The sequence below is a fragment of the Camellia sinensis genome, chromosome 1 (assembly GCF_055761805.1).
Source record: "Camellia sinensis isolate YWXY chromosome 1, ASM5576180v1, whole genome shotgun sequence".
Classification (NCBI taxonomy): Eukaryota; Viridiplantae; Streptophyta; class Magnoliopsida; order Ericales; family Theaceae; genus Camellia; species Camellia sinensis.
Genome location: NC_138961.1, coordinates 223,699,684 through 223,714,995, shown reverse-complemented (window position 1 = coordinate 223,714,995; position 15,312 = coordinate 223,699,684). Strand labels below are relative to the sequence as shown.

At 34.3% G+C, this 15,312-nt stretch overlaps 1 protein-coding gene across 2 annotated transcripts; it reads right to left on the bottom strand.

The window, feature by feature from the left end:
• Window positions 1-6,081: 6,081 nt before the first annotated feature.
• Window positions 6,082-14,520, bottom strand: LOC114272721 (wall-associated receptor kinase-like 14). 2 transcript variants are annotated; one of them, XM_028214443.2, is made up of 4 exons: window positions 14,014-14,324; window positions 13,029-13,813; window positions 8,305-8,379; window positions 6,082-7,592 (listed from the first exon to the last, which is right to left on the bottom strand). In XM_028214443.2, exons 2-4 carry the CDS (start codon window positions 13,765-13,767, stop codon window positions 6,331-6,333), a joined length of 2,076 nt encoding a protein of 691 aa, XP_028070244.2. In that variant the 5' UTR covers window positions 13,768-13,813; window positions 14,014-14,324; the 3' UTR covers window positions 6,082-6,330. The 2 variants fall into 2 exon arrangements, with proteins under 2 accessions (XP_028070244.2, XP_028070243.2); XM_028214442.2 differs by having other exon boundaries at window positions 13,029-14,520.
• Window positions 14,521-15,312: the final 792 nt, after the last annotated feature.

Below are 15,312 nucleotides of genomic sequence, written 5' to 3'. Positions count from 1 at the left end.
GCACGATTTTCTTGCCTTGTAAACTTCAATCTCAGCATGATTTGGCCACTGTTTTGGCATGTTCAAGGTCTGTTTTGATTTAGTTTAGCCCGTTGAGGCTTGTGTTGTAAGGTGGTGGCACAACCCCTTTCATTAGCTTAATGTATTTGGCTTTTGAGCATGCATTACATGAGTTGTTTGCATTGTTTTTTAGGTCACTTAGCATGCTATTTCAGTGCTGAAATGTGTGTTATTGCACTCCATTGTTTCAAACTTTCATTCACTTTGAAAGTGGCCTTAAGCCCCTTGTTGGCTTGAGCATAAACTTGAGGCATTCATGCCTATTGGTTTAATCCTCCCTTGAGGATTTCTACAAACCAATAGCATGATACTTTCTTCATGCTCAAGGCACTCGAAGCTCAGGTCATCTTTCAAATTAGAGGACTTTTCACAATTGGACTTAACCAATTAAAGAATGGTTTGGTAATGTAAATGAGTAAACAAGAATTGAGCTAAGTAAATTATGCCAAGATAACATATGTGTGTTACATTGCATGTATTTGGATCGGACGTTAATCCAAACACAGAAACGCGAGACGTTTCATACTCAAAGTGATGAAACGTATTGCATTTCTTGATCACCAACACCCTTGATCATGCATGATAGGGTAGAGACACTTTGAGTCTTATGTGCGCATTCACTAAGCTTGTACAAGCTTGGTTTTCAAGCCATCATGCATTGAGATGCTTGATTGGTTGCTTGAGAGCCAAGTACCACACTCCGTTGAGCTTGAGACATGATGAGGAGGGTGGTAGTACATACATTTCTTGCCAAATACATTGCCTTGGCTCTGTTGCTCTCTGTTGCAGCAAATGCAGGATTCTGGAAAGAGAAGTGGCCGACCAGCCACTTGCACTAGCCTGCCGACCACTTGTACTGGCCGGCCGGCCAGTTGAGGTAGCCTACCAACCAGTTGAGGTGGCCGGCCGGCCACCTGAAGGAGAAATTGTCCAAAGTGTTCCTATTTTGGGGCAGAAGCCATTTGGAAGTTTGTGCAGTGTTCTGAGATCACAGTGAGTGCAAACAGAGGCAACTCATGGCAAGGCAATGCGTTTTCAAGCAAAGCACACCGAGCATGCATGTCTCCTTCCCCCGATGCCATTTTATTGCTTTACTTAGCTAGTTAATTTACTGGTTTTGTAATTAATTAGTTAATGTGTTTAGCTAATTTAATTCGTCTTTGTAATATTCTAATTAGCTTAGATTAGCTAGTTATTCAATCTCATTTGGTTTGTAATAATTAATTAGCTAAGTTAGTTAATTAGTTGTTTTGTAATAAGTAGCTTAGCTTAGCATAGCTAGTTAGCTTATTTATTCGGACCCTCCTTTGAGAGGGCGCATTGTTATAATAAGGGTGCGTGTGTGTGTGCATGTCTTCCAACCCCATTTCTTTCTCCCTTTTACTTATTAGCTTTTGATGGTTAGTTTAGGGCACGTTTCGATTAGCATACCTCATGCTTTGCATGTTTGCATCATTCATTTGTCTTGCATGCACCAGGCTTAGCGCATCGCATCGTATTTCAATACTTATTTGAATACGTGTTTCACAGCATGTTATCAAGTGTTGCATTCATATGCCATTTTAGATAGCCGAGCCTATTTAGCTGCATTTTGCATGTGTTGCATTAGGCATCTTACATAGTTAGGATCATGCATTGTTTCTATCTAGCTTTTGTTTTGGCTTGGAGTATACTATAAGTGTTATGCTTTAGCATACTTGCATAAGTGTGAGTGTTACCATGATAGCATGCTTGCCATGAGGCTATGTGCTTATTTGCTTAACTGCTTGAATGCCTGTGGATGAAGGCTTTATTGCCTGAATTGGAACAACTCGATAAATGTGAGTTTTAAGCCCACTTTACGAGATGGCAAAATCATGTTTTCTAAAGCCTACTCGAGGGTGGCAAATCCGCGCTTTAGCCTACTTGCGAGTAGCACTTTCAAACCATTTTCAAAAACAAACATGAGTTGTTTTGTTCCAATTCTCGTGATTGAGTCTATATTTGTATGTTGCGCGCATCACGTAGTAAAGTGAGATTAATAATCGGAATAAGAACACATGTGTTCATAAAGCAACATATCATGGTAGTAGAGGCCGATCCTTTGATCGGGCGAGCGGGGGTGCTCATTTCAGGAGCTTCCCCTCTCGTACCCAAGTTCCCGAGCTAAGGCAACTTTGGTAATGACGGACACGTAGCCTTTGGCACGAGTCAGGGTTTCCTAAATTTTCCAAAATAAAATATTTAGGTGACGACTCTGTAATCTGGCAAAGCAGTCCATGTTTGGCACTTTTTTATTCAAAATTGATTTTCCAAAACCAATTGCCAGATTTGGACTCTTTGGTGTTTATCAGTCTCACATTGCACTTTGTGAGATTAGATTCAAAACCATGACAGGAGTCCGAACTGTAGTAAGACCAATTCGCGCCTTCTCCAAAAGGGGGGCGCGCGAAGAAAGTCGGATCTACAGTTTGGCTTTATTGTCTTTAGATTTAAATTCAATATGTAATTTATCAAAATCAGGAGTAAATGGTTTACTAATGGTCATTAATTAAGGATTTACGGGAGTTATAACTTCGAAATCAGTTTGAGTTGGGGAATCCTGAGAAACAGTATCTTCTTCAGGAAGATGAGTATGACTTGAATAAACAGGTTTACTTATTTGGGAAGTCGTAGAGTTGTCGACTCCTTTCATTTTACTATGTGAAGTTTGACCAAGATGAATTTGACTATTTTTTCGAAACAAAGGGGTATTAAACATTTCATCTTCAGTTTCAGTATCAGTAGATATATTAGAAGTACTATGTCTAGAGAATTGACTTCGATTAAATTTAATTCGGACAGAACCATCAGTAAATTGTTGAATATCTTGAATATCTTAACTAGTCGATTATTTTTTTATTATGTTTGTAATTTTCATTGACTGTAACCCATTGGTCTGGGAGGGTAATATCTTTCCATTCAATCATTTTGGGAATATTGATATTAGTATCATTATTACTACTTTGGATTAATAGAGTTTTGTCTTTTGAACTTTTGTGTAAAGTGTGAACATTTAAATTAGTTTTAATACATTTGTAATGAACACGATAAATTAAAGCAATATTATGTACATTTTCTTTCATATTTGTAAAGGAACCATTTAACTAAATATTTAAAGTTGAAGCATCCAATATATGTGGATCTCTAAGACTAAGTGTAAAATCAAGAAAATAATTAAAATGGACAGGTCCTCTATGGAGACCAGTTTTCATTATACCCATTAAACTATCATTATAATCAAGAAAACGAGCATCTCTTAAACATAATAATACAGAAGTATTTTTATCTTGTTGAGTTAATGGGTTGATTCCTACATGAATTAATTCTAAATGAATAAAATTATGACCAATTTTTAAATGACGTTTAATAGTATTAGCATCAAGTAGTTGACATGTTTCCCGAGGTTTTTCTAAAGCATAAACTTGTTCTAATGTTTTAACATGAAGATTAATATTAAAAGTAGACTGTATAAAAGTAGTTTTGTAAATTTCTTTAAGTGGTAATCGTGGTATATTCCAGCTTAAATCAAGTTTATCATTTTGTATTTCTACATCTTCTTCATTAATTACTAATCCTTGATTAGGTATAGAGGGTAGAGTTGTTGATCTAGAACTGACAAAAGAGTTACTTCTAAATAATTGACTCATTTTACCTTTACTAGAAATGTTTTACAGGAATCTTAAGACATTGTCCAAATTTATCATGTTTTCACAAATGATGTGTTCACACATACCCAGTTCAGAAAAAAAAAAAAAAAAAAAAAAAAAAAAAAAAAAAAAAAAACCCTAAATCCAACACTGCCTAACCAAAGGACTTACCTAGGATGTGGGACGAAAGATGAGTGGCTAGTAACAAAGTGGAACAACACAGATATAATTTTGACAGATTAAGAGGACTGTAAACAAGTTCGAGAAAGGAAAAGAGTAGATACAGAAATAACGATTCAGTAAGCAACAGATAGCAACATAACTTGGCTCTGATACCAAAAGGAGAACGGAAACAGGAGAAAAGGAATAATATGCACACAAAATATAAATAAACACACAAATGTAAGATAATAATTAACTTACGATGGTTTACTAAAATGAAGAAAGCAGTTCTTCCATATACATAATCTCTAATACATTTTGAGACATTTTCAAAAATCGTCATGTCATATTATATCAATTTTATATACTTTTCATAATGGAATTTTTTTTTTTAAACATTGTTTTTATCATAAAAGTGAATGCCTTTTATTTTTAAATGGAGCTTCGTGGTTTTTTTAAAAAAAAAAATAATTTCCCCTTATTTTCAATTATAAGTAAACTATACGGTGTAAGAAAAATGAATCTAAAAATTATAGTAAATGTAAATTTAAAAAAAAATCATAAGATTAATCAATGAGGAGGGACTTTTACTTTTAAATGTTATTTTGTTACTTTTAAAAAATATATAAATAACCTTTATTTTCATTCATAATTAAACTATATGGTGTAAGGAAAATGAATTAACAATTATAATGTATGGTGTAAGGAAAACGAATTAAAATTATAACAAATATAAAAAAATAAAGGGCATTTAATTTTTTTTTTTAAAGTCACAAATTGTCATTTAAAAATAAAGGACATTCTATGACAAAAAAATGTTTTTAAAAATCCATTATGAATATATAAAAATATTAAAATAGAGGAAATTGAAGAAAATGATAATTTCATCTATAAAAAAGGAAAAAGAAAATGATAATTTCATCTCTAAATTCTAATCCTCATCAAAAACGGCTTCGCGCACTAAGCTTTCTCTCACGCAGAGAGGAGGCCCAAACTCATTTTAATGGCTGAGAAATATGAAACTCTGTTGCATCAAATTTCCAGCAAATTAGACCACAAAAAGCCCAGTTTTTGGTCTTCAAAAAGATCCTATTGTGGACCCCACGCCTTGTAAGACATTTTGCCATTATTTGGTAGAAAATTTGGTATCTCTAACATTACTCTTTCCTAATTTCACATAAAATTGACAGAATGCACAAGGGTAATATATTTTATGAGTGATGCATTCTTTTTTTCTCTTTTTCTTTTTTTATCAGAAAGAAATGTTCATTACTCAAGCAAAACGATACTTACAAAAGGGAACCATCCAAAAGATAAGCTTACACCAAGCAAAGAAAAATCAGATCTAACAAACACACAGGTATAAAACTATGAAAATCTCAAACGCACAAGTGCTCGTGCTCATGCTCGTACTGCAAGTAGAAGCCAAAATGATCGGCTATAGAGTATGTGTAAGATAGGTTATAGATTACAACCACAAAGTGGGTAAGCCACAAAATAGCATCGATGGATTCCATAGAGCACTCACAAACCAAAAAACAAAGAAAAAGCTGGAGAGTACAACCTCAAACCCAGAGGAACAGCTGGATCGAGAGAAGCAACCAGATCCAAAGCAGATCTGGCTGTGGGAAGGTGATGAAGAGACGGTGAGCAGCGGAGAAGAAGAACATGGAAGATCCGGCACTGGTGGGAGGAGGAGCAACCTAGCAAACTTCCACCATGGGGGAAGAAAATCCTCACAAAGAGGAAGAGGTTGGGAAGAGAGATCTCCCAAGGTTTATTGAGCAGAAAACAAGAAGGAAAAGAAAAGGGGGGAGAAAGGAGAGGGGTGGCCGGAGGCCGAACCCCCCTCCCCCTCCCAAACAGCGCCGCTGGTTGAAACCCTAAGGGAAGAGGCTAGAGAGAGATGCTCTCGTTTTAGATAGAGAGTATGAGTGATGCATTCAATGAAGCAGGTTTTGCAGCAGACGGTGATTAATTTAAGAACCTTCTGATAAAAATAAAAATAAAAAACCTTAAAATTAAGCAGTAAAAGTTAATTTTTCAGGCTTTGTTATCATGGAAATTATGCTGATTTTATCTGTAAACTTTTCTCTACAATCACCTATGTGTGAGCACAATTCTGAATGCATGTGTGAGTGTGCCGTGATAATAAAGCTTCGCAGTGACCACTTGAATAACCAAAAGGAAATTGATATAAGAGGTATAGTAATTTCCAATAATAAGCTTGAAGAATTGTAGTATCACTTCATAAGTTCACATTCGTTGTATATGATTGTATAACATTTGTTTAATGAATAGTTCTACATCCTCTGTATATTACAGAAAGAATTATAAAGAAGTGTTTGAAAGGCCAAGCATCAAAAGTGTATAAAAACTCGAAACTGTAAAAATACCTCCATGATATTCACAAAATGAGATGAAGCTCTGCACTTTCAGCTCACTGAACTACATTACGCAACAAGCTGTTTGTTGAAGGTGAGCTCTGTTCACTTGGCCAATGTTCCTGCACAGAAACAGGTGAGATATCCTTCACCTCTTCCAATGAAGTCAATTGTGGAACAATCAATCTCCTAGCCTTCTTAACCGACACACCACCTAGTGACTTCTCACTTCCATTATATGGTGATGAACAAGACGATGCCACTGATGATGTCGTGCATATGTTGTCCTCCATTGGGGCCCACCCACTGAGCCTTATCTGTTCTAGCTCATCTGCCACTTCCATCATGGAAGGTCTCACGTCGCTATGGAACGCAAGACATCTAAATGCCAGTTCAGCCACCTTGTGAACAGATGAAAGTGTCCAAGCATCTGTATGTGGCTCGAGGAATGGATCTATTATCTCATCCACATGACCCTTTCCAATCCTGTCAATTGCAAGTGCAGCCAAATTCACCTCAGTGTGAGGTCGAGAGAAGTCAACTACTTTCAACGCAGTTATGATCTCTACAAGAACGACCCCAAAGCTGTATACATCGCTTTTATCAGAAAGATGAAAATTTTGATGGTACTGAGGATCAAGATAGCCTGGAGTCCCTTGTGGAGCTGTTGAAATGTGGGAATCCTCGGTCATACCAAGTCTTGAAAGACCAAAATCTGCTACTTTGGAGTTGAAGTTGTGATCTAAGAGTATATTACTAGATTTGATGTCTCTGTGGTATATTGGTGGATTCATGGCAGAGTGAAGATAGGCAATGGCATGAGCAGTTTCACTGGCAATGGTGAGGCGGACTGTCCATGGAAGGCCTGTACCCCTTTCTCTCTGTAGATGCTGAGATAGAGTTCCATGGGGCATGAATTCGTAGACAAGGATTTGTTCACCATTCTCTATACAGCAACCTAAGAGTCGGACAAGATTTGGATGGCTCACAGAGGAAAGAAGCTTGATTTCATTCATGACTTGTTCAACACCGTTAGCGTCTCGGTGTCGAATTTTTTTAATGGCCACCCATTCATCGTTGTGGAGTTTTCCTGCATAAACTGTACCATAGGCCCCAGTTCCCAACCTTTGTTTCTCAGAGAAGCTATTAGTGGCTTTCGCGATTTCTTTGTAGGGATAGAAAGGAACATTGGAGCTACCTGCAGCTTCACATCGAAAGCGCCTTGCACTCATTTGGCTTCTTGTAGAACTAGACCGTCGTCGGATGAAGTAACAGACAAAAGCCAGAGCAGCCATCAAAAGAGCTCCAACAATAATCCCTTAGGAAATACAAAGTAAAAAATGCTGTAAAATTTACACACACAAACTAAACTAAATTTCTGTTTGATGACTGTCAACATATATGTAGAATGACATAATTCTCATTATTTAACTGAAGAAATGAAGTTTGTATGTTTTGGCAACAATGCTATGAAAAAGCATATAGAAGAATTTCATGTTTTGGCAGCAATGTCATGATAATGAATATAGAAGAATTTCATAACAGTAATTCTACTTTTAACTCACAACATTGGAAGCAACCAAACAAAGCTTTGTCCATCATCTTACCACTATATCAGCTCGTGGTTGCAATAAGGTACATTTCATATCAAAATTTTGGATTTGACTCTTCTTTAGCTTTCTTATAGCTGTATTGGAGATTTAGAATGAGTAGGAAACATAATTATGAACATTTGGTAGCTTTTAAATGCTCATGAAAGTTAACGGAATCTCTCAGATTTATTAGGCAAGTAACCTATGTTAGAAGCCTCATGGACCCCAGAAATCACTATAATGACACTGGTCTCACAACTAAGGACTGTCACTGTGTTACAAGAACAAGGGAACCACTGGATGACTACTTAAAAGGGGGGGTTTGAATTGCACCCTGACTCACAGATGAGAAAAAATTATTCAAAACTTCAAAGATCATTTTTAACTCATTTCAAGCTCCATGCAAAGTGGTTCAAGGGTTGGAAGAAAGAAAATTACCTCCAATGAGAACACCAACTTTAGCCTTTCCTCCACATTGGCCAGACAAGTAGTTTGAAGCACTGCAATGAGGAACTGATGATTTGCCAATCATAGAAAGGAAAAAGAAATTAGCAAAAATGAGTCTAAACAAAATTTGAGAAGGTTAATAGCTGAAATTGAGTTACATCATCTTTAAATTGCATGCTAAAAGGGGCATTTCATTGGAAACAGTTTTCTGGCACATAATGTATGTGTTCCTGGATTTTATTTATTTTTTTCAATATTGTATAATGTATTTTGACCAACCAAAAGCATGTGAAACTGGCATAAACAGTCAGTACCCAGATGAATTTACAGTTTATCTTCCAAATACTATTGCAAATGGCACGGGGCTGTTTTTGGTGGGGGGTTTGGGGGGTGCAGTAACCCATTTGGCTCCCATTGAAGTCATTTTAGACCAAAAAATCATGTTTTTAGATGAATACTCATTTAAACAGCTGATTTGTTGTCTGACTAATTGAAACTATTCCTTCACATCATAGATGAAATGACGTCTTATTTTATATATAGAAAGCTTTAACAGAATGTTTCGACCACTTCATCCAGTATGAAAAGACATAATCTACACGTCATTTTCAACGTTCAAAGCCACTTCGGTCTATTTCTTTTCAGCAAGGTACAAGGACATGATCAATTGCACAATAGATGGAGGATAGTGGTGACAACTTAGTTCACATGTCGTGCCGAGTCAGAAGAACATTAACTTCCTTTTTTGTCGTGTCAGCTAGGTATATTTGACAGTGCCTCCCTACTTAATCATCACTCAATAAACAAGCATATTAAACTGTGGAAGGTTCTGACTTTTGGGATTCAATGTGAGAAGTCAGAATTAAAATAGCCAAGATAAGTTTTTATTTATTTATTTTTTTGTGTGGGATAAATTCATAGCATATATAGTTAATTGTTCAGGTCAAAAATAGATTGGGGGCATTCACTCTTTTAACCATAATTTTATTTTGTTTGTTTTTATAACTAGATGTCTGAATCAACTTGTTCAAAAAAAAAAACTTGCTTGCTCCTCAACTAATCCTGGTTTTTTAAGTTAACAACTAGACAAATCATCAGTATAAATTGCCCACATTAAAAATACCCTCAGACTTTTAGTTTTGAATAAACTCCCCAGCCTCATTATGACCAAATCCTATTTTAAGTCCGGAAATTCACAAGGACCCAAAATAGTGAAAGACTTTACCATTACTTCATCATCTCAACAGATATGCTCCATTAATGAATCTGTCCTTACCCATCAAATGTATATATGTGTATTATTATGGTTTTGAAACAAAATCTCGACAGATATATCATCAAAATGAGTTCTATGATGCAAGTCCAGAAGAACCAGACTCCAATAAGCTTTTCATTTCTGTTTCTTTTTCACTTTTAAGTGATAAAATCAGCTACTAAATATTCATATTCTTGAAACAAAATCCAGATAGCCAGTCCAAGGTCAAAATATAGGGAAGGGGAGGGTATTAAGGTCATTCAGCATCTTTAGCATAGTTGAAAAGGATGCTTCTAAATACACCAAAAAAATAAAAACAATCAATTTCCTATATAATCGTCCCTATAATTAAAAATATCATTGCTTCTATATGCTCAAAAACCAATAACAAGATCAGATATAACCCTCTTATATAGGGTAAAATCTACACAAATTATGGAACGCATTTCATATGAGATGATTGTATGGGATTTTGTTATCAAATTTTGTCTTAAATTTATTTTCTAAAAATATAAAGTAAGACCGTTTCCAACCGTGTCCCAAAACTATCATCAAATTTAAATTTGATAAAAAGTACCTTTTGTTTCAGCTCCAATAGTTTCATCAAATAAGTATCTTCGAATATCAAAAATGTTTTACCAAACTGAGAACGTCTGAAACCTTTCAGCATTTCACTGTTCAGAGCTGATGTATTTTCACCTCCGGATGTCCCCCGAATGACCATCTCAAGGCAAAAATTTGTGAAAAATTTATAATAGCCGGTCGACCGGCCAGACATCCGCCCGGTCGTCCACCCTCCGGATGACTACCTCAAGTAGGGATGTAAGAAAAACCGAAATAACCGACCAAACCGATTGAACCGAACGAAACCGGCTATATTTGGTCTGTTTTTTAAACAAGAATCGGTCTGTGCGGTTTTTAAATTTGAATATTTTCGATTTTCGGTTCAGTATCGGTTTAAGCACCTTGTGCACCGATCTAAACCGAAACTGACCGCTTCAAGATATATTGCATTTATAATATATATATATATATATATATATATATATAATCTAATAATATAATGATATTAATAAGTATAATAAATTATTAACCTTAATTAATTAATATTATCATTTTTATAGCCTAAGTTTGTAAACTCTTATTATATATAATCGTAACTCTAACTCATTATTCTTGAAATTTTAGTATTTTTGATTTTTTTTTTTTGTTTTTATTTTTGTTAATTCAGGAATTGAAAAGTATGTGTTAAATGGATGAAATGGATATGTTTGAAATGGTAGACAAATAACTAGGCCTAGTTTGGGAAGACTAAATAAGTGCACTTTTTGACTTTTTTTGTATTATGTGTAGAAAAAGTAGAGAGGAGATGTTGATTGATGTGACCCAAAAAAGATAAAAAGATGAAATAAGTGCACTTTTTTTAGAGTAGCCAAACTAGGCCTTAATGTTTTTATATAGATTAATGATTATATTTAAAAGTGACTCAAGTTTGAAAAACCCTAAACCGATTAAACCGTACCAAACCCAACCGTTTCAATCGGTTCTGTTCGGTACGGTTTGATAGGAGAAGCGGTCTGTATCGGTGTTCAAAATAATAAAACAGACATTATCGGTTCGGTATAATTTTTTATCTAAATACCAACCGTACCGAACCGATTACATCCCTAACCTTAAGGTAAAAATTTGTACAAAATTTACACTAGCCGGTCAATCGGCTAGACATTCTTTCAGTCGTCCGTCTAGTCAACCGGTGTTCCAAAAAAGCCTAAAAGACCTCCGTTAGAACCCTGAATATTAAATGGACTTTTTATTACTGAATAATTAACAAATAACAAGACACAGTAGATCATAGTGACCAATCTGCCCCTTAACCCAATCTCACTTTTCATTTTGTTCTAAACTACCTCATTGTCATTTCTCTCTATCATATCAATCGCATCTCAAACAGGTAGAGACAGAGGGCTATTTTGGCAAATTACAATAACAATTAAAAGGTCAAAAAAATAAAAGATATATACAAAATAATCAAAAGTTTTATTCTCTTCACTTTTTGTATATTTTATAAAGTAAAAAAAAAACATCCTAAGCATACTAATTTTCACCCCCATATTTTAACAAAAAAAATATAAAAAATTACTAAAATAACTTATTCCCAAATTAAAATACCTGTGTGTACACATATGTATACTACACGTGTTTGGTGTGATTTTTTTAAGCCAACTTATAGATTCTAGTTTTGAAAAAGTTATTTTGAACTATTTGATTAAATTTATTTCAAACAATTTTTTATTCTAATAACTTATTTTAACTCAAAAAAATTGAGTTTGAAAAGCTATTCACCCTCCGCTTCTTATTATCATTTTCTGATTATAACAGTTTATTTATAATTATATCTTTAGAAATTAAAAAAAAATAGAAAAAGACCCAAATAAAGATGGTTGACTATTTTTTATTTTTTATGAGAATTATAAACTAATAGATAACAAAAATAATAGTTAATTCAATTCATAATTAACAAAGGGTAATTCAATTTACAATTAATAAAGGATGGCCCCGTTTGGGAACTTGACTATTTTAGTTGATTTTTTGATTATTTAGGCCTCGTTTGGGAACCTTCTTTTTTAGTCAAAAAGTCAAAAAGTTACTAAATTAGCCAAAAAGCCAACAACTCATACCAAAAAGTCAAAGATTCTCTTTTCTCTCTACTTTTTGCACATCTTTTCGTAAAAAGTCAAAAAGTCATCCCAAACATATTAATTTTTTTTAGCTCATATTTTAATCAAATAGTCAAAAAGTTACTAAATTAGCCTGTTCCCAAACGAGGCCTTAGCTATTTTAGCTTGATTAAAAAAGTTGTGTTTGAGATGATAATTATTTATTTTATTTTTTTTTTGTAGGTAATTTGATAATTGTGATAAAAAAAAAATGATTATAGTTTATATGTAACATTTTGTCTTATTAATTATTTAAACTTATTTTGTCTTTGTTGACTATTTTAGTCCAAAAAAAGAACATATCCCAAACAAAGCCTAAAAAGGACATTTACACATTGAAAATATTATTTCACAGCTTATTTATCAAACATATAAGTCTCAACAATTTAAATCTATAATCTAATAATACCAAATAAATTAATAAATCTGTTAAAATATAATCTATAATTTATTTTAATAGTTATACCAAACACCGTTCACCTTGATCCAAACCAACAAAAAACGTATCATGGCTATTTTGGTCATTTCAGAGAAACCAATGACGTGCCCTAACCATATCAGTCAACAAACAGAAACGACCACACCGGCCGTAACGTTCCTACCAAGAACTTTCCCAAGAGTCAAAGCCATTTTTGGCCATCCACCATAAGTAAAACAAATAAAATCAAATTCAATCAATATAGTAAATATAAATAAATAATTTAAAATTTTAAAGTAAAATTCAACGTTTGCAATGAACTCACCTTTCCGGCAACCACCACCGCCGCCGAGAAACCCATCTCCTTCAAACCCTTCCTTACACCGGCACCGGAACCCAAAACCACCGTTTGGCAGCGTCACCGCCGTACAATCCGCAAGCGGCGAGCAATTGCAACGCCCCTCCAACCACCATTCGAGCTCCGCCACCTGAAATTGAAGCGGAACCGCCGAACTCGTATTGGAATCATTGCTCAAATCCACGGTGATGGAAGTGAACAAGAATTTACAATCGTTCTTGCTCAAATTCTGGAAAGTCATGAAATCCAATTGTGTATCCACAGCAGAGTAACAAGTGAAGTTATCGCTTCTGATACCACAGCTTCCTAATCCCAACCGCTTCTCCACCATGGATGTTGGTATCAAGCATCCTTCAATTGGGGATGTGCAGTTCCGCAACATGAGGGTGTTCGAGGAAGAGAGAGCGTAGTTTGGGCCGAAGAGCGGCTCGATTTCAGCGGTTGGGCGACTGCAATTTGCTGGGAGATTGATGAGTATAGTGTCTGTGGTGACATTTCGGACTTGAAATTGGCTGATGCTGATGTCTCCGTTGTCGCTGCATTTGAGAGGGATTGGGCAGCCATTAGAGAACCCGAAGGGGTATGAGACCCTATTCTGATTCGTTTGGCTAGTTCCACATGTTTGATTGCATTGAGCATCCGATTTGGTTGAAGAGGAAACTAGAATTGCTACGATAAATGCAATAATTGTTTGATGAAGAATCATATTCAACACTAATTGGAAGCAAACGAAGCAATCATAACATCTCTCTCTGCAATAGATGAAAATTGAGGTGAATCGAGAGATTAGATGAAAATTGGACGATAACCCAGATTTGAGAGAAAAGAAGCTTGTTGACCCTTGAAGTTATTGGGATGGATATTAAAGGGTGGTGTTGTTGATGTGGTGATTGTTGAGAAAATCACGTTTCTTATTGAATGCCTATATTATATTATATACGATGATGCTTACTCTGCAACGCTTCAATGGCCTGTAATTGCTCTGTGATTTTCAAGTTGGAATATGCAATCAAGTCTTTGGCAATTGGAACCAAAACCAACGGTGTTCTTCAATCTCTATCGACGACTGTAAATTAGGGTTTTTATTCTGCTCAATCAAAACATGATAGTGAAGAGAGGGAATGAAACAATGAAATTCAGCGGAAGCATATCTTTTTTACTCCACGAAACAGAAAGCGGAAGCAGAATGATACAGGTCTGGTCAACTTGTGTGAAATGCTATCCACCCTCTGCGTTTAATCGAGATAAGCAATAAATCATTTCAATTTCATGAATTTGAAATACATAAAAGTTTATATTTTTAGACAAATTACAAATTGGTGGGATCTTCATAAAATAATTTCAAATTCATAAAAAAATGTATAACTTTAATTATTAAATTTAGTAAAATTTATCATTAATTTAAATTTGTTTCTTGAAAACTTCCACTGAACTGTAATTTTTCCTATATATATATATATTTTTTTTGTATAGATTTCAAATTAAATTTATTTTAATAGATTAGTGGAGTTAAATTATCTTGTAGTACTACATGCACTAATTAGTGTATCAACAGTAGTTATGATATTATTATTGACCACACTCATTATACAAATTATAAATATAAAAAACCTCTCAAATTATTTCACATCACCAATTGGTAGTACACTATTGATACATATAATATTATTCTAAATTATCACACCAGACTAACGTTATTAGGGACGCTCATAGTTCGATTGTGGTCGGGAAATGTCTAATTTGTCATTTGTTTGCCGAATTGGCGAATTGAAAAAAACAATCTACATCCATCCATCAGAGTGGCGGATACAGATTGAGCGGATTGGCGGATGGATGCAAATCAGCTTAACGGTTTTAACTTTTACAAATTTTGAATATAATACAACAACATCTCAATATTTATTTTTTTGAATAACAATCAAACTCAACATAACCAAAAGATTATTAAGTAAATTATCAAATACCAATAATAAATACATAAAAGAAAATCATACATTATCAAAACTATTTCATTACTTTTTTTTTATTCAAAAACTATTTAATTGATTTTTTTTTAAAAAAATGACAAAATTAAACCTTGTATTTTTCACACAAAAATATCAAATATCAACACTTGTCATTTGATAAAAAGATTTTCAAATTGAAAACACAACAGAATATCTAAACTTTTTTTTAATTGAAAATTAAACAAAATATCTAAACAAATTAAAAATACAAAGTCTTACAAATTATTAGGGGTGCTCGCGGTTTG

Coding starts and splice junctions, on each gene's coding strand:
- LOC114272721 (XM_028214442.2), bottom strand. CDS start 13,767: ATGATTCTTCATCAAACAATTATTGCATTTATCGTAGCAATTCTAGTT. Junction 8,380..13,028: donor CGGTGGTGGTTGCCGGAAAG/GTGAGTTCATTG, acceptor GCAAATCATCAG/TTCCTCATTGCAGTGCTTCA. Junction 7,593..8,304: donor AGTTGGTGTTCTCATTGGAG/GTAATTTTCTTT, acceptor GTATTTCCTAAG/GGATTATTGTTGGAGCTCTT.